This window comes from Perissodus microlepis, chromosome 4, assembly GCF_051167445.1.
Source record: "Perissodus microlepis isolate ML-2025 ecotype Zambia chromosome 4, ASM5116744v1, whole genome shotgun sequence".
Lineage (NCBI taxonomy): Eukaryota > Metazoa > Chordata > Actinopteri > Cichliformes > Cichlidae > Perissodus > Perissodus microlepis.
In genome coordinates this window covers 23,539,004-23,554,560 of record NC_140464.1, presented here as the reverse complement: position 1 = coordinate 23,554,560, position 15,557 = coordinate 23,539,004, and the positions used below count along the sequence as shown (strand labels likewise).

The 15,557-nt window shown below is 44.7% G+C and overlaps 1 protein-coding gene across 3 annotated transcripts in view; it reads right to left on the bottom strand.

Moving 5' to 3' along the window:
- Window positions 1–668: 668 nt before the first annotated feature.
- Window positions 669–15,557, bottom strand: part of ep300b (EP300 lysine acetyltransferase b) — a 32,554-nt gene continuing 17,665 nt past the window's right edge. For 2 of the 3 annotated variants that reach the window (XM_084926576.1, XM_084926578.1), the window contains exons 19-30: window positions 15,210–15,298; window positions 14,015–14,125; window positions 12,688–12,744; window positions 12,459–12,536; window positions 11,898–11,965; window positions 8,869–9,019; window positions 7,279–7,539; window positions 7,003–7,168; window positions 6,604–6,771; window positions 6,359–6,520; window positions 5,271–5,552; window positions 669–5,137 (exon numbers count right to left, since the gene is read on the bottom strand). In XM_084926576.1, the coding sequence (XP_084782702.1) occupies window positions 2,063–5,137; window positions 5,271–5,552; window positions 6,359–6,520; window positions 6,604–6,771; window positions 7,003–7,168; window positions 7,279–7,539; window positions 8,869–9,019; window positions 11,898–11,965; window positions 12,459–12,536; window positions 12,688–12,744; window positions 14,015–14,125; window positions 15,210–15,298 (4,668 nt within the window). In that variant the 3' untranslated portion in view covers window positions 669–2,062. The remainder of the gene's footprint in view (window positions 5,138–5,270; window positions 5,553–6,358; window positions 6,521–6,603; window positions 6,772–7,002; window positions 7,169–7,278; window positions 7,540–8,868; window positions 9,020–11,897; window positions 11,966–12,458; window positions 12,537–12,687; window positions 12,745–14,014; window positions 14,126–15,209; window positions 15,299–15,557) is intronic. The other variant, XM_084926577.1, reaches the window with a different exon arrangement.

The window sequence follows — 15,557 nt, the reverse complement described above, 5'->3', positions numbered from 1 at the left end:
TGATCATCTTCGTCATTGATCATGTATTTAATGTCATAAGACTGGATTAATGGGAAGTCTGGGACAGCTAAGTGATTCTTCTAAGCTTTCAGAACTGTATCCCTGAGAGATCACTTTGGAATGGTTGTGGTTTGGATGTGAGCGCCTGATGTGGAGCTCGTCTGTAGCACATCTCATCCGCCAACACCAACGCTGGTATTGGCATCAGATCGATACTTTGTTTCTATACTCTAATATGTATTTTTCCTTATTTGGAAATGAAAAATGTACCTCAAACATGCACTGTGAAAAATGTCTGAATCTTTTTGTCAACTGTCATGTCAATTTCTTTTAGTCTTTAACACATTTAAACTACAGAAGTTGACCCAAAGTGCTTTAGAGACGGGAACATTTCCAGGTCTCTGAAAGCCTAGTTTCAAAATGCATGAAATGCTGAAAGATGTGATCTTTATTATCAAGTAATTATTGTGAAAAGTAAAAATGATTTAGTAATCCTCAATCCAGTGCTTAGAATGTGCAACTTATAATTAATCTGATAAATCATGGCACACTGATTCTTCCTTATACAGGCTGCCTTTATAGGTTAGAAGTATCGTATTGGCTGGCCCTGTGTTTATTGGATCGATATTGCACAGCACTAACAAACAGCCACACACAGGACGCACCGCTATTGGTAATTTTCATTTTATTATAAAAACAGTATTTGAGTCCACAGTTTGTTTCCTTTGTACAGTAAAAAATATTAAATTAACCTCCCAAAGGTCTTAGCAGAAAGATAAAGAGGATGGAGTTCATGGGGAGGAAGCTCACCCCAACTCCCTCTCGAAGAGTAGGCAGGGGGGATTTAAAGTCCAAGGGAAGCAGCAAAGGGGACGAGGCAGAAAGAGACGGAAACCAGCTGCTCACATCACCTTCTTTTGCCTCAGTTCTGTGCAACACAGTTCATTTGGATCGTTATCCTCTGTTTACTTCAAAACAGCAGAATCCTAAAAACACTAAAACCCCACCCCACTCTTTTTGTTTTTCATATCCCAGCCAATGTACTCAAAATGTTACAGGCACACAGGTATGCACCCCCCTCCCCAAGCCTCCACTGCTCCGTTTTAAGCGTCTTTAAAAAGGAAGGAGTGCACACACATTCGAGGGAGAGGGCTTTGCATGTTTGTGAGGCGGGAGGAGAAGAGTGTCTTCCAGCATGACTGATGTCCCAGAAAAACAAAAAGCTGTCCGGGAACGTCGGAAACACATCCGTTCAACACGTCAGACTCGGAGCAGACCCTCAACCTCTGCGAGAAAACACCAACATTTTCCCCAGCTGGAGAGAGTCGACTACAGACATCTAAATCTTAACAGTCAATAACAAAAATATATTTCTATAGGAATCGTAGCAGTCTCAAGGTACATAAGCCCGCCCCCTCCCAAAATAAAAGAAATAAATAAAGCAAACCCAAACATTAAAAAATAAAAAAAGGGAAGATATGCATCATGTTTGGATCTACATTAACAATTATCCACATCACTCTAAAACAGAAAGAGTTTGACATAAGCAAAACAAAATGGATATATATTTATTTTAAAAAAAATTGTATGCATGAAATCATTTCCTCTTTAATTCTCGATCACTTTTAAAATCTTAAAAACCATTTCTGAAAAAACAACAACAACAACAAAAAAGGCAAGTACTTGTATTTATCCCCCAAAAATATCACCTTTTGTGTACTCTGTAACAGGTGGCAGGATGGGGGTGGGTGGGGGTGCTAGAGAAGCCGTCTCCCTCTTTGTCCACAATTGGCAAAAAATATATATATATTAACAGCAATAACTTACAATTTATTTATTCTAATTCATTTAACAACTGCTTGATTTATTGTTCATCTCCCATAGGAAGTTCAGTTCAATGCATCTTTATTGAAAACATTTTAAATAACATTTAATAATAGTATTAAAAAAAGAAAGAAAAAAAGAAGGCTGAATAATAACAGTAATACTGTCCTGGGCGAGTGCAGTCTGTGCGAAGGATCACGGAGAACTTCAGCTCAGCTTGACACTTTGAGGAGAAGTCCTACATGATGTTTAAAGGGTTGTGATTCATGTTCTGGCTCAGCGGGTCCTGGCTGTTGCCCCCTGGCCCGTGCAGACCGGCCATGCCACTCAGCTGGGACAGCATGGCACTCTGGTCTGACCCAAATTGCTCCATAGTGTTCTGCTGCTGCTGCTGAGTCGTTGGCTGCTGCTGTTGCTGTGAAGGAACTACCATTCCCGGGTGGTGCTGGTTTAGATGGCTTGAGTGTGGCGAACCTGTCTGCAACTGGGGGGAGATGTGGTGCGGAGAAGGCTGAGGCTGCATGCGTGGGGACGGGCTGGAGTGCGGCGGCTGGGACTGGGGTCTGGGTGACGGCTGTGGGGACCGCACCTGGTTAGCCAAGGATGTGGGCAGAGGCTGGCCCTGCAGGTGTGGATGTGGAGACTGGGCGATCTGCTGCGGCTGCTGAGGGCTCATGGGGTTACTGTGCTGGGCTGGTGACCCACCGGGGCCCATATGTCGCTGCTGGAGCAACCTCTGGTGGAGCACTTGTAGGGCCTGAGAAGGTTGGGGTCCACTTTGTGCAGATTGAGGGACCTGGGGTGGCTGCTGAGGGCCTCCTACACCCTCTCCACCTGGACCTGCATCACCCCCTGGCAGGCCAGCCATGGTATGTTGCTGCTGCTGCTGCATCTGGAGGTGATGCTGTTGCTGAAGCCTCTGTTGGAGTGCCTGCTGCTGGGCCACGGAGCCTGGGTAGCCTTGCCCCTGCTGGCCCGGTGGACCACCAGGCTGCTGGGGACCAAGAGGCGGACCTCCAGGAGGACCCTGTCCCACAGTGGGAGGCTGCATCCCCGGCTGTCCCATGAATCCCTGGCCCTGTGGTGGCTGTGGTTGCTGAAACTGACCATGATTAATACCCATCTGCTGCTGCTGCTGTTGTTGCTGCTGCTGCTGCTGAAGATGCCGTCTCATGAACAAGTCTCTAAGCTGAGGATTGCTGATGTTTCCCATCTGTGGCCCCTGGCCCTGGATTCCTCTCCCCACTCCCTGCTGCTGCTGCTGCAGAGCTGCAACCTGCTGCTGCTGTAAACCGCTGAGCATCGGCCTCTGCTGCTGCTGCTGCTGCAGCTGCTGTACTTGCTGCAGCTGAGCCATAGTGGCGATGTTCACATTGGCCCCTCCCTGACCCCCCATGTGCATGCCTGGCTGACTAACACCAGCAGCATTCAAGTTCACCTGTGGTGCCCCACCTCCAATGACATTTCCAACAGGTCCCCCTGTGGGACCTGGTCCTCCCGGCACACCCCCTGGTCCGCCAGGGCCCCCCTGCCCCCCCTTATACTTTGATGCCCTCTGTTTGATAAAAGCAGCCATCAGCTGTGGGTTTGACCGCAAGATGTTGAGGACTTGCTGTTGCTGAGGTGGAGAGCTAGGTGAGCGGAGCATCCGTAACAGCTCCTGGAGGGCTGCTTGAGGGAAGTTTCCACCAGCAGCGCCAACCCCCTGGATACCAGTGGCTCCAGGTACACCTCCCCCTGTGACCCCGCCTCCAGCGCCTTGCTGCTGCTGCTGCACCATATTCATCAAGGCAGCATGGCCCTGAGCCTGTTGGTGCTGCTGCTGCTGCTGCTGAGCGGCCATCATGCCAGTGTGGCCCACTTGGTTCATCATAGCTTGCCTCTGGTGGGGCGGCATCCCCTGGGCTGTCCACTGTGTTTGCTGCTGTTGTGGGTTCTGAAGTGGAGCTCCCATCCTCTGCTGCTGGAGCTGTACCTGAGGGGGCAGCTGGCCCTGTGGGATGTTACCTTGCTGAGGAGGCTGCTGCATGGGCCCGCTGGTGCCAACCATCATCCCTGTAGGAGCACCTTGCTGCTGATCCATGTGGGCCCGAGCAGCTGTCACTGCCACTTGGGTCTGCGGTGGCATGCCCTGGGGTCCTACCATGCCTACAGACCCTGGGTGTCCCATGCCCATCTGCTGACCTTGACCTTGTTGATGTTGAGAGTGAGAAGGCATCAACTTTCCAGCTGCCTGGGCTGCCTGTCTCTGTAGTGCCATCTTCCTTTGAGCGTCAGCCACCTGCTGAATCTTCATAGCGATTTCTACAGCTGCCGGTGGAGGGCCAGAAGGTTGCTGCTGTGGAAGGGAGGGCTGGCTCGGTGGCTGGTTAGGAGGTTGCTGGCTCCCAATGTTTCCAGTCATGACAGCGCCACCAGGCTGCTGCTGTTGTTGGGGAGGCGTGGCAGAGCCAAGGACTGGTTTACCTTGGGACTGGTGGACCGGTGAGGAGCCTGGAGGTCTGCTGGAAAATTGAGGCAAACTGTTGTGGTGCTGCTGAGGGTTGGTCACTGCTCCACTGGGCTGCTGCTGCTGATGTTGTGGAGAGTTCATTATCCCACCACCACCTCCCCCTCCTGGAATTTGCTGGAACTGATGATGAAGGGCAAGCTGGGGAGGCATCCCTCCTGGCTGCTGCTGCACTCCTGGACCAGGACCCATTCCCTGCTGCGAGACTGGAGGCATTGACTGAGTCGGGGTTTGAGGAGTTGGGGGTTGCGTTCCACCAGATGTTGGGGTACTAGGCGCTGTGGTAACATTGTTTCCTGGTGATGGAAGTCCAACTGCAGATCCGCCCGGTGTCCCTCCAGCTGGCTGGGTCACCCGCTGCATGGTGGCCATCCTCCTTCTCAGCATCTGGGCCTGCTGCAGTCTGTGCTGCAGCTGCTGCTGCCGGAGTTTCTGCTTAATGTTCAGACAGAACGGGACAGGACATTTGTTCTCCTGGCAGTGTTTGGCGTGGTAGCAGCACAGAGCAATGAGCTGCTTGCAGATAGGACAGCCGCCATTGGTCTTGCGCTTGCAGCCCTTTGTGTGCTGCACAACGCGCTTCATCTTCTGACAGGACGGCAGCGAGCAGTTGGCATTGCGACACTGGCAAGCGTGGACCAGCGACTGGATGCAGCGCTGGATGCTGAGGCGGCGAGAGTCACCGGGGCTTTGAGTAGCTGCCGCTGCCTGGTTGCTGCTGTCGTCATCCAGGCCAAGCCCCAGCTTTTCCATCTTGTGCTCATGACCCTTAGTGTTGTAGCAGGTGATGCACAAGTCATAGTCCTGGAAAATTAGGCAAAATTAATAGTTTAATAACACAAAACTGATAGATTAACTAACATATGCTACTGTGAAATGAAAAATTGTGCTTTAAAAAAGATCTGAATATTCATAAAGTAGTTTAAATGTTTCTCACCTCGCAGACAGTGCAGTGGAAGCGAGTCTCCACGTGGTGTTTACACTCGTTGCAGGTATAGACGAAGCGGTCCTGGCTCTGGTTGTGGAGCTCCACCAACATACACATGGAGCTCCACTTGGACCTCCTGAGAGAGCTGAACTCCAAGTGCTTGTCTCTGGCCAGAGTTAGAAAGGCATCACGGCCGTCCATCAGATCGCAGGCCATTAGAGGATCTGGGTCGGTGATGGGGGGCAGTGAGTTGGCGGTGGGACCAGCAATGAGGCGGATGACGAAGAAGACCTGCCAGTTAAAAGCGAGGAAAATATTTAACCTAATATTTAACCAACCTTTAACAAGATCTGATTTGGTATTTTTATGCGGGAAGATAAAACTGAGGGAAAATGTGTCTTTTTTTCCCCTGCAGATCAGTGAGTCAGTGTTTTGTTTTGTTTTTTAATAAAATGTTACCATCATTGCACTAAACAATTTTGGTCTCTTTTCTTTTTTAGACTTAAAGTTGAGGATCATTAGAAGCGTGGCTGCTTTGAAGGACAAGTAGGTGCCACTCAGACCACGAGCTTCCTGCTAGGTGTCACAGAACTGGACCTCTGAACTGGGGCAGACTTAAATGCCGCTGCTTGCTTTGTGGCTTCTTCAAAATAATTTATTTCAGCGCGTGAAATTAAAAGATTTTATTGGTCTGTTGCATACAATGTATGTGTGCAACTTGCTTTTTGGTGTCAGCTGATAACGTCACTTCCCCCTTTTGTCCAGCTGTAGTCACTTCTGGTGCCAAAAACACAGCTGACGACAGGTCCCGTTCAAAAACGGGGGCTCACAAACCAGCAGTGGCATAACAGTGGCTGTTTCCATCTTTTATATGCAGGCCATGAAACAAGGTGACTTTCTTGTTAATGGTTGTGTTGCCAAAAGGCATCTTTGAGGTTGCACTAAACACATGGACTGTGTTTTAATGCAGCCGTATTAAGTAAGTAATATCAGAACTGCTCCACAAATCAGTCTGATGGCTGACAGTGGTATAAATATGCTGCAGTGTCGAGTAAGAGAGTAAGCAGCGGCACTACGACTAAATTAGACTTGCATACCTCTTTATGTTTCTCCATTGTGGCGTAAAGTTTCTGGGAAAGGTCGTTGGAAACGTTGGGCATCCCTGGTTTTTTCTTATTGGCTCGGCTCAAGCTGCTCTTGTTCTTGCTCGTCTTTTTATTGTTCTTCTTTTTGGCATTCTTGCTGTCTCCTTTTATGGCCTGTGAATGTTTAAATGTCAATTAAGCAAGAGGACATCGCCAATATATATTGTGACAAAAATTGAGGACCTTGTTCCACTCACATCTGTGCTCTCATTAGAGGTGCTGTTCTCCTCCCTCTTCCTCTCCTCCTCCTCCTGTTCCAGTTCCTTGATGCTCTCCTCCAGGACGTTAGGCCAGAAGTCGCCCTCAAAGTATGGCAGCTCCTTGGCACTGGTCAGCCGGTCTTCTGTTGCCTGCTTGAAAATGTCCTAAAGGGATGACGAGGACGAAACAAGGTAATGCAGTTAATGAGGTTTCAGAGGGTCACACAAAGCATGCAAGAAAACTATTTTAAAGACAGTCCAGGGCGATGGAAACCGTAAGAAGCCACATGAAACTACCAGAGTACCTACAAGAACAGCTTGTAAATGGACTCATTTGCTCAAAGAATCGGGGACAACCAGACACAGAGCATGAGAATTAGGGCTAAACTGTCTCACCTTGTAATCATGGACTACGCGCTCAGACACAGCCTTGTCCAGCATCTTCTTGTACCATTCCTGCAAGCGTTTAGGCTTGGGGATCTTCTGGTCCAGTGGGTGACAGTGGAAGATGTAGTCATCCCCTTCACTAGGAGGACAGGCCCAGATATGCCCTGTTGTAAACCTGAGACAGGGAGACAAGGAGCCTTTTATATAAAACTGAGCTTTTCATGCAACTAAAAGCATTCAGAAACAGCAAATGTAACACAAAGAAACTCTAAGCTCCTGTCTTACCCCAGCCTTTTGACATACTCCAGGTAGCCCAGCAGGATCTCGTGATAGACTGTAGTCCTGAGGTGTCGAGGTTTGAAGAAGTGCACGCTGTCCAGGTAGGAAATGTACACTCGCCTCTGATTGGGAGGAGGGCAATCTGAGCCGTACTCTTGAACGTGCATGCCGAAAAAGCAAACGTCCGCTCCATCAATGTCCTCGAATGCAAACAGGGCTTTCATCCTGTACGGGAAAGACTCGGCCATCTCTCCGTTGTCCACAAACCTGACAGGGAACAAAAATAGGTGAAGAAAACTGGCGTCAAACATTATCAGCAAATGAAGAAACTTGACCGTGGGACGTGTGAACACAGACTACAGCCATGCAGCACTTTTACCGAGTAAGCTAAAATCTGGTTAGGACAAAATTGTCAAAGCCAAAGGGGTTGGATATTAAATGAGACGCAAGTAATCACTGAAATAATTTCAGATTGCAGCTTTCCTCCTTCTCGACTTGCTGGACACTTGTTTTAATCTTTAATCTCCTCACTCACTGCTGAGTCACCTCTCATCTTCCCTTTTGATAATCTCATAATGATTTGCCTCTTCGCTGTGAAACGTAGGGAAGTATTCTTCTCACTGATTCCCTCAGGGATTCATACATGCATGCAGAGCCCGACAGAATATTTGGTCATTTAAAACTCTGATATATTAGCTGATGTTTTTTTTATTCATTTCAGACACACAAAGCAGACACAGATTTACCCAATATTTGTTATCTGTAGTTTTTCTTAATGAGTTCCTACTAAGATAGTATGACAATGCAGTTTAAAATATTGTTTTGAGCGTTTATCGGGTTTCAAACAAATGGTATTAACAGGGAAGGTGCAGAGTGCCCCCTAGAGGACAATATACACAACACTACATCTCATAACCTTGTTTAGGATATTTCTCTCCTATGTTTTTTACTTTAATTTTCATTTATTGACCATTACAAACACTGATATAAAGAATGACACCGATAACATATCAGTATCAATATCCACCGATATATCTGCCACGCTGATATATCGCTCTAACTCTATGTAGAACAGGGATCAGTGTTTTCTCACACTCACAGATGCTCCTGAGCAAGACTCCTTCCATCAGCTGTTAAATTTGCAGTGATTTAGAGGTGATTAGTGCTGAGACAATATCAGCCCCAACAACTCCTGAATGAAGAAATGGTGATCCAGTCTCCACTTCTATTAGTCTCTATACCACTCCACCGACTATTATGCACTATATTATTTTTTCCTTCCATAGTCATTTATTGTTACATTTTTGGGCTTTATTTAACTAAACTGATTTAGAGTTGTTAAATATTTTTTCATTGTTCCTGCAAAACTGACAAACATGATCTTAACTTATTACCCTTCACTTACATTTTTTATGCACAAACTGATATTATTGTTAATACATGTAATAATATGTAGCACCTCAAAACTTTCACCTACCAAAATCACAGCTTAATAACTCCTCCCATAGCAATTAGGAGTTTCCATGGGATTCCCACCTCTAATCAGTAATTATGTTCCCCAAAAACCTGCAGCAGCAGTGAAATTTAACTGTTTACCTGGACTTCATTCCCGGCTTGACTTCAACCACCTTGTCTGAGACATGGACCACACGAATGGTGACCTCTCCAGACTCGGGATGGTTTTGCCGCTTGATGTAGTCGTTCACGCGAGTTTCTAAAAAGTTCCCCAACTTGGTTTGAGGAAGCCCTGCGGAAACAGAGAAACAGGTGTGACCAAATAACAGAGCTGAGAGGTACCACTATTCTCACACTGTAGTTTTTGGTGAACAAGTATTTTAACTTCTTTATTTGTGAAAAACTGGCAGCAGCTGTGGGACAGAGCCTTCATTCATTGAAAACCTCCACCAACAAATATCTACTACCTTGTATCCAGGAAACAGACCTCCATACAACACATCATTTCATCAGTCTCACTCCAGTATAATCAATCTAATCTTTTGTCCTCCATTTGTTCAGTTTCCTCAGGTTTTTAAAGCACACACTGCACACCCCACAGAGATATGGGAGATATCTCAATGAATCAACTCATTGGTGCAAAAACACCATTTTATGTCTGCCAAACGGTGTTACCGATGGCATTTTCATATATTAAACTAAAGAAAAGGGAACAAACAATGTGTTTTTGTGACAGGCTGCTAGTAACAAAGTGTTTAAAGTAGGGGTGGAAATTTAACGCATTAATTGCAATGAATTTGAAAATATAACCCATTAAAAAAATAACGCATTTAATCGCACTTTGAATTCCAAGCTAAGGGGAACTTTTGTTGATGCACGATTTCCTCCATACCGATTACACTGATGCACACATCAGAGCTACAAAGCATCAGAAGAAAGCGCATTGCTAGGACTGATGGGAGGCAAATTTCATTTCAAAAGACTACACTGGACCTGAAAAAAGGTCAGATGCAAGGACTGGACTGAAAAAGCAGCCAATGTCCAAAAACTTTGAAAGATGAAGAAACTGCTGCTCAAGACCACAAAAACACAAAAAACTAAAGTCAGGACAGTCTGGATCATTGGAAAGCAAAGTGTAAAGAAATGAAGGGAAACTCAAGTTTATGTCTAGTATGGCATTTCTAAGTTAAATGTACTTATAAAAACACTGAGAAGTCCCTTCTTTCAGCATGGATGACTAATGCTAACCAGGCATAGTTTTCTGAGTAAAATCCAAATCTACATCAAAAAACAAAAAAGAGCCACATGTCACAATATCCTTAGGCTATGTTCAGCATAAACATCCCTACACAGCAGGATACTCTCTACTTTCTGATACACACAGACTAATGATCCAGTGTGTTGTTACTCTTTACTGTTTTTCTGAGTCTGCTGGTGACAAAAACAACACCATTCTAGTAACTTTGCACGATTTACAGTTCAAAATAATCCTCATTTATCCTGCAGTGTATAGCAGGGGGGTAATACTGAACAGAATTGCAGAAACGGGTATTTAAAAGTGTAAATAAATAAATTGCACTATCATACTGTCTGCGATAATACTGGTATAACGACATAAAAAAGGTCATATTATTGCTATGACAATGCCATGGATTTACACTCCCTCGTGCCTGCAACAATTAGATGATCCTGAGCATTCCTAAAAACTGTGTCAGATGATGACCAAGTAGATATAAAGGACACTGCCTCAAAAACATCTGAAGTGCAGTGCTTTTCAAAATATACAAGAAACGTGTTCCTGCTGAAGGTGAAAACAAACTTGTTTAACCACTTGAGGCAAAAACCACACCGTCGAATGTAACCAGGCTACGAAGGAGGAGATACTAACAGCTGCAAATGTGCAACCCAGATGTAAACAAAAGAGCCTGCCGAGCACCGCTGGTGGTGCACTCCACATGACAGGAAGAGCATACAGTGGACAAATCACTGATGCGGTTACATGCTTCGAAGTGAGGGCTTTAAGCAGCTAAAAAGATCAAAGATACAACAACCCAGACAGATTTTCAAGGTTAGGTTACTTTAGTTACTGTTGCCTCAATGTCCAGGGAAAATACTACTTTGGCTACTTTTGTGCTTTTAATCTCAGCCTGATCTTTTTGTTAACACTATTATCGTTTTTCTTTTAAAGGAAAAAATAATGAAATTGTGGACACAAGCGGTGGAAAAAAAGCTTTCTCCAAAGGGTGGATGGGCTCTTCCCTAGCATAGGGTGAGGAGTTCAGTCATTCAGGAGGGGCTCAAAGTAGAGCCGCTGCTCCTCTACATCGAAAGGAGCCAGCTAACGCAGTTGCCTCTTAGGTAAGGTGTTCGGGTTAGGGATGTCCTACTGAGAGCAGGCCCCCCGGGGGAGACCCAGGACACAATCTCCCTCTTGGCTGGCCTGGGAATGCCTTGGTGATTCCCCAGATAAGCAGGAGGAGGTGGCTGGCAAAAAGGAGGTCTGGCCTTCCTTGCCCCCGAGACTCGACTTCACATAATTGGGATAAAATGGCTCGATGATTTATTGTTTTGTTATTTTAGATTTTAACTGTGTTTCCTAATTTTAGACTGGTCGGTCAGTCTAATTTTTTGCCCCTCATCTCTAGGTCACACTTTAAATGAGGAAGTAGAGGGTGGCTGATATTGCCTTGAAATTATATCACAATATTTCACGACAATAAAGATGAAAAAAAATATATATACTGAAGGTTTTATTCATGCTTGCGCTTGAAACATATATCAGATTATTTATCAAGATTGTTTAACAGTGATGTAGCATAATGTAAACATAAAGACAGTCAACATTGATTTTATTCTGTGGCAAGGTTTGGTTCATTTAAATTATATACATTTTTCATTTATCTTCTAAGAGAGGCATTGAATTCATGTGAAGAGAAGATTTGGACATTAGCAGGAATGTAGCACACCAGTGTTATAACAGTGTGAACGCGGTGTTATGTTTATGTGACAGTGCAATAAAAACATTTGTCACTACAATAAATATATAAAAATCAATGACCAATCCTGACACATAATCACAATCTCATCTTAAAAATATGTGGGTAGGGCGAAGAAGAGAAGCAGAGCTGTAAGGACTAAGCATTAGACGAGCCCAGCTTTATTCCACTTACTTTTGGCGGCGTATTTGTTTTCTTTCCGTGTCTTATTGGCCTTTTTGAGACAGCTGTCACAAACAAATCTGGAAGTGAGAAGTCAACGGTTAGATTTGGAGGTTACCATCAGCTCTGTCACAATAATCAGCAGTGACAGTGACAAAGCGGCTCTAATCAAGACATGACTCGGCCTTTTCATGCTAGTCCTCCTTTCTTTAAACAACTCTAATGAGTGGAAAATCACTCACATCTCTCAATTAAAAACAGACCACACATGTAGGGGGGTCAATCTTGGAGGAATGAGTCTCTTTGCTACGGGACTGCCGCCACGCTGTCAGGCATTTTTGACACCCCCACCCCGATGTAGCGTTTGAGATTTAAAACCTATTTTAAATCAGCAGCAGCTGGAAAAGTGAATGTCAGACCCAACATTTGTAGTTGGGCATATTAAGTGATTTTAGTTAAAAAAAAAAAAAAAAAAAAAAAAAAGGAATAGAGATTATATTCCAGACCCAGTCACGCAATGCACTGTGCAGAGAGCGTGTGTGTTCGCGTGTGTGTCTGTGATAGCTGGCTCACCCTGACGGCCATATGGTTTCATTATGGAGGACGCAGATCTGGTGCATTTTACGGCCGCAGTCGATACATTCCACAAGTCTGAGCGGGGGAGAGAGCGCGAGGAGACAAAAGACAGACGTTCAAAAGTTAGTACAGTGAAAACATCACACCCGAGGAAATAACCCGCTTGATTCCTCAAGAACCTTTAACACAATAATGGCTCTCAAATGAGTGAAGAAGGGCTACATACAGCTCGGGGTCAAGCGTGTCGTTCTTCTTCCGCTGGAACTGGTCTTTGTTGATGGAGCTGTGGGAAAAATCAGAAAGAACCAGCTGTAATCAACTCAGCCCTCTGCAGACTGCAGGCTGCGTTTCCTTCATTCGGAAACGTTTACAACAAATTCAAAATGTGCCCACTGCCTCAACACTTCCCCTGTACATGCTCTCATCCTGATCATCTGTCATGGAAGACAAAGCAATAATAGGAAGCTCTTCTAACCCACAGAGCCGCCACAAACTAATCCTGTGCAGCTCAACACTGTTTAATCCTACAGGACTCACTGTTAATTATCTGGACCATTTTCTCACTCATTCAACAACTGGGTCAATAAATATCAGGACTAGAACTTTGTGACTGATTATTCCATTATTCATTTGATCAGTAAAATCTGCAGCCTGTTTCCTAAGCTGCAAGATGCCACTTAGCGAATGTTTTGCCCAGGCTGAGCTCAGTTTACTACCATGTGTGATAAGTGTGTGGCATTGGTTCTCATTTTGGCTAACAGAAAGCTCCAGGACGATTATGTTACAGTGATATCAAATACAGACGAGCACCAAATCCACACCTAAGAGAAACACAAAGACTTCTTTCAGCAGATTTTACACCAGAAGTCCTCCCGATCTTGAACTGGAATCTTATGTGTGTAAAGCAAATGAGTGAATCACTACAGTGTGGAGCCATTAATAAAAATACAATGCTTTTACAACAGTAACATTAATTAAGAAAAAGCAGCTTGAGGAACTAAAAACAAAACAAACAAACAAACAAAACAAAAAACTGCAGCTCAGCTATAGGTGTACACAACAGGAAACATTTGAGTGCCTTTTAAAGGTAACAACTTAATATTTAGTTTTGTTAACACTTTTTTTGTGCAGTTTTATTTCCAAAGATGTTCCTCTGTGGAGGCATCGCTGCAGAAAAGCTGCTCTGCAGTGTTGGGAGACACTGATGATACCATTTAGAGGACACAAACTAACTTTTAAACTGTATTTTTGATCACTAAATGATATTTTCGTGACGTAATTTAGTGCTGGTCACTTGCACAATAGTCTTTCACTGCATTCACAACAACCCTATCAAAATCAGTGTGCTGAACTGTGTTTCACTCAGGAGGACAGAAGCATTTCTTCTTAAAAAACAAAAACAAAGTTTCCAATTAGTTTTCAATAAATTCACAAATATACTTGATAGCCTAAAGAAAAGGAGTGGTTTTCAAGCATTACACAAGGACCTCTGAGATGAAGCAAGCTGTCTTGTGTTGTGCGTTGCATGAAGGAGACAATGTGATGGTACTCACGTCTGAGGCTGGGAGGGGTCATCCCCCAGGGAGACACTCTCGCCTTGGATTTCGTTGAAACACTTCTCACAGAAGTGATACCTGTCAGCAAGAAGCCCATATTTTGGTGAACTACACCGTTCGTCATCAGCACAGCCAATCACAGAGAGGGCACGAAGAAGCAGCCGCCAATCAGGGCAGGACAGGCCAGGGGGTGGACACACAGGAGGAGGCAGAGGGCAAGGTAGGTCGTCGCCGGCAGCCAATCGTGATGCAGGGTTTTTGTGTGGGCGGGTGTTTTGATTTTGCGCGTAAATTTTGGAGTGGATGATTGGTCACACCAAAGCAGGCCAATGCAGACATCACAAGCGTTAAAAACACAAGGAGGGAGAGAGGGGGAGGAGAAGGGAAGGAAAAAGGGAGGAGGGAGGGGAGGGAGACGGGGAAAGGGAGGTCAAAATGAATATAAAATAAAAAAATTTAAAAAAAAAAGCGTGAAACAAAACGTTACAGATCAGACGGAGACGATGAAGGGAGGGACAGAGGGAGGAGGGGTCGAGGAGCATGGAAGGAGAAGGATGTGAACAACAACCAACAGAGGACAGAGAGCCAAGGCAAAGCAAAGATTAGCATCAGACGTTCAGTGATAAACAACAACAACAACAACAACATTACAGCAACATGAGAGACCACTAGGAGCTGTGGAGGAGGAAGGGAGTGAGGAGTCTCCATACATGAAAAGGTGGATGAGGAAAAAAATAAATTATTAAATGGTAAAGCAACAGAGACCCATCATCCTTTCTGGTCATTTATAAAGTGGGAACCTTTCTTCTGGTGACGAGCATGACACCACCACCACCTCCTCCCACTCTTCTCATGACGGTACATTTTAGAAAATGTGAAATCAACTTGGTTGTGAGAACAGTGGTGCAACAAATTTAAAAAAAGAGGAACTGTGCAGGACGACGGGAGCCCACTTTATGAATGACAACAACATGGAAATTAAAGTGGTGAAGTATGGAGATGGTGCCAGGGTAACCATTTGAAGCCAAATTAAAACTCATCTGTGATTGAACTGACTGATTGATGCTATGCTGTAGGAAATATCAGTGTGAGGAATACAACACGACACATACGAGGTGATCTCACTGTCTGCATTGTCACAGCAAAAAAGAAAATAAATAAATGAGAACTAAGTTCTGCCGACAGCCCTTACCTGTTCTGGTAGCTAAAATAAGCAGCGTCACGTTGGATGGTGCATAACTGTTTTCCATAGCAGCATAGCGTTTGGGGGGAAAACTCAAACTGCAATGAGGAGACAAAAAGAAATCTCATATGAATAAATGTTTAAAAACACACACTAACACTAGATGTACCAGGTTTACATAAAGTCACAGACTGTAAAAAAAAAAAAAAGAAAAAAAAGAAGAAAAAAAAAAGATGGACTTCGGGGTCTTTGTCTCCAATGGCAACAAGGGGACAACTTATCTGAATTCAAAACTAACAAACACATTACATTTCTTTGCTCCCTTTTCAGCTTCTTCTAATCCTATATCCTAATCCA